The 7500-nt window shown below is 44.9% G+C and overlaps 1 protein-coding gene across 1 annotated transcript in view; it reads left to right on the forward strand.

The window, feature by feature from the left end:
- The window catches only part of LOC308361003 (utrophin-like), a 167840-nt gene that overhangs the window by 40233 nt on the left and 120107 nt on the right, over positions 1 to 7500 (forward strand). The window contains 1 exon segment of the mRNA XM_080833229.1: positions 574 to 752. Coding sequence (XP_080689355.1) covers positions 574 to 752 — 179 coding nt within the window.

Consider the following 7500-nt stretch of genomic DNA (forward strand, 5'->3'; position numbering starts at 1 on the left):
ACACCCAAACACAAAGGCTGTTGTTTTTTTAACTTGTGATTGTGTGTGTGTGTGTATGCGTGTGTGTGTTTGTGTGAATGTGCGTGTGCGTGTGTTTTTGTTTGTGTGTGTGTGTGTGTGTGTGACTGCTGTTCTTCTGTTCATATGGATTTATCCCAATCATACATCATTTTTTGTCTTGCTTCACTCCAGACGTGTGCAAGTTGTTTTGGACACACTTGGTTCGTCATTGAATTTATAAATAATTGAGAAGAACTTGAGCAACAGTTGTTTCAAATGTGTTTTTTTTTTGCACTTAAATTGGGAGAGAGCTCATTTATTTTATCACGTGGTGTTGGAGATCTCAAGGTGTGCCTTTTTTCAGTGGTGATAAACAGTGACACAGTTCTTATGGATGAACCAATATCTTAATTACAACATCAGGCGACTCTCTCCATTTCTCTCTCTCTCTCTCTTCCTCTCTGTCTCTCTCTCCCTCCATCTCTCTCTAACTCTCTCTCCATCTCTCTCCATCTCTCTCTCTCTACATCTCTCTCTCTCTGACTCCATTTCTCTCTCTCTCTCTCTCTGCAGATGTGGCAGTCCAGCTGCCCGACAAGAAGTCCATCATCATGTATGTGACCTCACTGTTCGCCGTGCTCCCCAATGACATCACAATGGATGACATCAGAGAGGTGGAGACGCTGCCCCGGAGGTTCCGCCTGGAGGGGGAGGAGTCCAAGACCCCGGCCAGTCCTGCAAGTCTGCCTGTGGTAAGAAAAAGTAGTCCCTGTTTTGGCTGTCAGCATGTCGTCAGTGATGGGGGGGGGAACTGCACCCAGTCTGTTTTGAACTGATACAATCTCGAGTTATGACAAGAGGCAGTGCATGGTGGGAGATGTAGTTTGTGCTTAACAAATGACAGCATTTCTGCCTGTGGTAAAAAAAAGTAATCCCTGTTTTGGCATGTCGTCAGTAATGGGGGGGGGGGGGAAACTGCACCAAGTCTGTTTTGAACTGATACAATCTCCAGTTTATGCCCAATTCATTCATGTGATTCGAAGGCTGGTATTTATGACAAGAGGCAGTGCATGGTGGGAGATGTAGTTTGTGCTTAACAAATGACAGCATTTCTGCCTGTGGTAAGAAAAGTAATCCCTGTTTTTATGACAAGAGGCAGTGCATGGTGGGAGTTGTAGTTTGTGCTTAACAAATGACAGCATTTCTGCCTGAGGAAAAAGTAATCCCTGTTTTGGCATGTCGTCAGTAATGGGGGGGGGGGGGGGGGGGGAAACTGCACCAAGTCTGTTTTGAACTGGTACAATCTCCAGTTTATGCCCAATTCCAGTGCCCTTTTCTATTGAACTGCTCCACTCAACCTGAACAGTTGAATAGAAAAAGGGCCTTGGTGAAGTGCGACAGCGTGATCACGTGACCATGGAAGAGTAGCCAACTGTGGACTGCTGTCTTAGAGCAGGACATGCTAGAAGGCATTGTCACACACACACACACACACACACACACACACACACACACACACACACACACACACACACTGTCTTAGTACAGGATATGCTAGAAGGCATTGTCACACACACACACACACACACACACACACACACACACACACACACACACACACACACACACACACACACACACACACTGTCTTAGTACAGGACATGCTAGAAGGCATTGTCACACACACACACACACACACACACACACACACACACACACACACACACACACACACACACACACACACACACACACACACACACACACACTGTCTTAGTACAGGACATGCTAGAAGGCATTGTCACACACACACACACACACACACACACACACTGTCTTAGTACAGGACATGCTAGAAGGCAGCAGTGTCGAGGAAAAGTGACGATATGACATGGATGGGCTGCAGCCGTTGGGTCTCCAAGGTTGTTCATGTTTCTGCCTGTGCCTGTGGTCTATACTTGGTAAGGTAGATCTAAAGGTGGCATACAGCATATACAGCCGCGAAAAAAATTAAGAGACCACTTCAAAATTATCAGTTTCTCTGGTTTTACTATTTATTGGTATGTGTTAAAGTAAAATGTACATTTTAGTTTTATTCTTTAACCTACTGGCAACATTCCTACCAAATTTCAAATAAAAATATTGTCATTTAGATAATTTATTTGCAGAAAAATGACAATTGGTCAAAATAGCAAAAAAGAGGCAGTGTCTTCAGATCTCGAATAATGCAAAGAAAACAAGCTCATATTCATTTTTAAACTACACAATACTAATGCTTTAACTTAGGAAGAGTTCAGAAATCAATATTTGGTGGAATAACCTTGATTTAAAATCACAACTTTCATGTGTCTTGGCATGCTCTCCACGAGTCTTTCACATTGCCGTTGGGTGACTTTATGCTACTCCTGGCGCAAGAATTCAAGCAGCTCGGCTTCTTTTCATGGCTTGTGACCATCCATCTTCCTCTTGATCACATTTCAGAGTTTTTTTTATGGGATTCAGGTCTCGAAATTGGGCTGGCCATGACAGGGTCCTGATCTGGTGATACTCCATCCACACCTTTACTGGCCTGGCTGTGTGGCATGGAGCATTGCCCTGCTGGAAAAAACACTTCTCAGAGTTGGGGAACATTGTCAGAGCAAAAGGAAGCAAGTTTTTCTTCCGGGACAACGTTGTACTTTGCCTGGCTGAGGTTTGTAAAAGACCATAAGGATTGAACCAAAGCGGACTGGAGGGTCTCCTAGTTCGTCTTCTCTGATGAGCCCAATTTTCAGCTTTGCCCAACACATGGTCGTCTGATGGTTAGACGGAGACCTGGAGAGGCCTACAAGCCACAGAGTCTTGCACCTACTGTGAAATTGGACTCATCAGGGAAGACGAACTAGGAGACCCTCCAGTCGGCTTTGGTTCAATCCTTATGGTCTTTTACAAACCTCAGCCAGGCAAAGTACAACGTTGTGCCGGAAGAAAAACTTGCTTCCTTTTGCTCTGACAATGTTCCCCAACTCTGAGAAGTGTTTTTTCCAGCAGGGCAATGCTCCATGCCACACAGCCAGGCCAGTAAAGGTGTGGATGGAGTATCACCAGATCAGGACCCTGTCATGGCCAGCCCAATTTCGAGACCTGAATCCCATAAAAAAAACTCTGAAATGTGATCAAGTAGAAGATGGATCGTCACTAGCCATGAAAAGAAGCCGAGCTGCTTGAATTCTTGCACCAGGAGTAGCATAAAGTCACCCAACGGCAATGTGAAAGACTGGTGGAGAGCATGCCAAGACACATGAAAGTTGTGATTTTAAATCAAGGTTATTCCACCAAATATTGATTTCTGAACTCTTCCTAAGTTAAAGCATTAGTATTGTGTAGTTTAAAAATGAATATGAGCTTGTTTTCTTTGCATTATTCGAGATCTGAAGACACTGCATCTTTTTTGCTATTTTGACCAATTGTCATTTTTCTGCAAATAAATGATCTAAATGACAATATTTTTATTTGAAATTTGGTAGGAATGTTGCCAGTAGGTTATAGAATAAAACTAAAATGTACATTTTACTTTAACACATACCAATAAATAGTAAAACCAGAGAAACTGATAATTTTGAAGTGGTCTCTTAATTTTTTCCGCGGCTGTATATCAGGTTTTATGCAAACACATTTTTTTTAATAATAATAATATCTTTATTTTATATTGCGCTTTTTCAGATACCCAAAGTCGCAGATTACAGAGTCATGGGGGGGGGGGTAGTACAGACAGGGGGGACAGTACAAGCAAGACACATTTACATTTACAGGCAAAGAAATACTCATTGGATTAAAACAGTGAAGAATAATGGGTGTAGCACACTCACGTGAGGCTGGCTACACTCATATGTCTGAAGGTCACCTTGTTTTGAGATGTATTCTTGCTCTGGTCTTGTCTCTTGGGTGAGGAGCAAAGCGGCTGTAGTTGTAGAGTCTTAGAACTGCAGTGAAAATCGTTGCATTGTGGGTAGTGTAGTCTTTGTGAGGAATGCAATTGGGGTATTCAGAGGCAAGAGAGTTGTGTCTTTGTCAGATAGTTCATTGGGTGCAGTGAGCAGTGAGATGAGGCCAGCACTTCCACGCTCTGGTGCACAGCTGGCCTGGGAGTTGGAGTCCTGAGCCTGGGGTTTGTAGTTTTTTTTTAGGGCTGTTTGGGGTTTGCAGCAATTGATGGCTTCTGGGTATTTAATGAATGACTCCTGTAGCCTAACCATGACTGAGTTTAACAAGCATCATCCTTTGGCCCTCAGCCATCTTGTTCTACTTTCTCTCTCTCTCTCTCTCTCTCTCTCTCTCTCTCTCTCTCCGTCTCTCTGTGTCTCTCTCTGTTTCTCTCTCTGTTTATCTCTCTCTCTCTCTCTTTCTCTTTGTCTTTCTGTCTCTCTCTTTCTCTCGCTCTTCCTCCCTTCCTCTCTCGCTCTCTCTCTCTACACCCCCTCTCTTTTTTGGTGGTAAGACTGAGTCACTCCTGCTATTGAGCTGTGAGCTATAAAACCAGCAGTAGGGCTGGCATATGCACACACACACACACACACACACACACACACACACACACACACAGAATAAGGGAGGCACGCACAGAGAGTGAGTTTCCAGCTGTCCTGCCAGCCTTGGAACATTGGAGATAGGGTGGGGAACGAGGTCTGTGTAGGGATGTGTGTGTGTGTGTGTGTGTGTGTGTGTGTGTGTGTGTGTGTGTGTGTGTGTGTGTGTGTGTGTGTGTGTGTGTGAGTGAGAGAGAGCGCGTGTGTGTGATACGAGGTTGCCTTAACATTGGTTCACCACATGGGAAATGATGTGCATTAGTGCTTTCATACCAGGAGTAAACAAAAAAATCTCCTCCAAACACACACAGAAACGGACACACACACACACACACACACACACACACACACACACACACACACACACACACACACATTAAAAACATGCTCACTTTCTGCCCTTTTCTGTGTCTGTGTGTCTCTCTCCCACACACACACACACATACACATACACATATACATACACTCACTCACTCACTCACTCACTCACTCACTCACACACACACACACACACACACACGCACACGGCACACTTTGCATTTTTGCCAAGATGAAATAGAATCATGCTGTAGGTTCCACTGCACTGATGCTCAGGCACAAGATGAACACATTCAGCATCAGAGGGATCTCTGTATGACAGCTCATCACTGTAGCATTGTCACACACACACACACACACACACACACACACACACAGGCACACAGGCACACACACACACACAGGCACACACACACACACACACACACACACACACACACACACACACACACACACACACACACACACACACACACAGGCACACACATACACACACACACACACACACACACACACACACATTTTTGGTTTCATAAACAGACACACCCATTTGCAAGACACAGTCAGAGCAATGGGAGGGGCGTTGTGTGAGATGTTTAGAATGGTGTGGGTTCTTTATAAACGCCAGAGAATATTTTCAGCCAATGACCTTTTCCATGCGATTTTAGGGGGGGAGGGTCTAAGACAAAGCCTGCATTCATACCACCATAAGCTTTACCATTGCAAACTTAGACAGTTCCTCAGTCCATCGCTCTCTCTGTACCACTCCCTCTTGCTCTTCCTTTCTCTCTCTCTCTCTCTCTCTCTCTCTCTCTCTCTCTCTTTCTTTCTTTCTTTCTTTCTTTCTTTCTTTCTTTCTTTTTCTCTCTCTCCTCCTTTTCCTTTTTCCACCAGGACTTGCTGCTTGTATTGAATGATGGTGCCATGGTGTTGGTGTAGTCAGGCTCAGGCCTACATAGTAGCCATTTTATTATGTCCTTGATCCATGCAATGGTTTAATCAAGGGTTTTTAAAAGTCAAAAAGTCCCCCTTAGTCCATGAGCCAGGGCCCCAAATTTGGGCCATCGGTATCATCTGGGGGGACAAAGTCTCATAGTGATTTTTGGCAAGGTATACACCCCTAGTACTAAAAAAAACATGATAGCAGTGCAGGAGTGGTAGCGAAATCACCTTTTTTCAGCTCAAATGAAAGCCTAAAAGATCCCCTTTCCAATGATACCAAGCACCATATTATAGAATATTAACAATATCCCTATCATGAGCCTAAACCAGATATACACCAGATCTCAAAAACGGAATTTATCTAAACTAAAAAAAGTGATTTTGCTACCACCCCTGCACTGCTATCATGATTTTTCTAGTACTAAGGGGTGTATACTTTGCCAAAAAACAATGATAGCATTTGTCCCCCCGATGATACCGATCAACCCCCCTGGCTCATGGACTACCTCTCTCTCTCTCACCCTCTCGCTCATTCTCTCTCTCATTCTCTCTCTCCTCCTTACTCTTTCTATCTCCCCCTTTTCTCTCTCTCTTTCTGTCCACTTTCAGATGCGCTTCTGTTGTTTGGTTGTTGTTTGCTGTGTTTTTAGTTTTTTTCTTTAGATTTGATTTTGGGCTTTTTGCCTTTAATCGATAGAACAGTGAAAGTTTGGACAGGAAATGAGATGGAGAGAAGAGGTGGGGAGTGGGGTCGGGAAATGACAACGGGTCGGATTCAAACCATGTGTCCCCGTGGGCGCCCAAGCCCGTATATGGTCAGGGCTACTGCTTGTGCCACCGTGCCCCCTGTTTGCTGTGATTTTAAACTTCACACCAAGCGTGTTGTTCAAAGGTGGCACGACTCCGCACTCAACATGCCACACGGCACAGCAGCGGCAAAGAAACCGACAGGGTCATCTCGACCGGCTCTTGATCCTACTCGGATGTGCTGGACCTCACACAGCTTCTCAGAACCCAGAACTCGTGGGCCACCAGAACGTTGGGCCACCTGTGTGATTTTAATGTTAAAAGGTGTTCAGATAAGCCCCCTTATTTCCTAGGTTCCTTGCCTGCGCGGACACAGGTTCAAGGCTGGCCTGATGTCGTTTCCTGGTCCTCCCCCCACCACCTCTTCTCCGCTTCGCTTCCTGTCATACAACTTCACTGTCCTGTTCAATTAAAAGGGATAACCCCCCCCCCCCCAAAAAAAAAGGTGGTGTTTAAAAGTTGCACAAATCGGCACTCAACACGCCAAACGCCACAGCGGTGGCAAAGTGCTGCAAAGAGCAGCGACTGTGAAACGTAATCATCAACTAGGCATGTCGACCGGCTCTTGATCCTGCTCGGATGTGCTCGACCTCAAACAGCTTCTCAGAACCTTTTAGTCCGTAGAGAACTCGTCTCAGTTCTTGTAGAGAACTTTCGGCCACCAGTGTGATTTTTATGTTAAAACTCGCACTCACTCACTCACTCACTCACCCAAACACACATTCCCACCTCCTCCAGAGGCTTTAAAAGCAATGGGTGGAGAGCCTTTCAATTGTGTCATCTAATCCTGATTGTGTGTGTGCCTGTGTTTCTTTGTGTGTGTGTGTTTCTTTGTGTGTCTGTGTGTGAGAGAAAGAGAAGACTATGG

This window comes from Sprattus sprattus (genome assembly GCF_963457725.1).
Source record: "Sprattus sprattus genome assembly, chromosome: 2".
Taxonomy (NCBI): domain Eukaryota; kingdom Metazoa; phylum Chordata; class Actinopteri; order Clupeiformes; family Clupeidae; genus Sprattus; species Sprattus sprattus.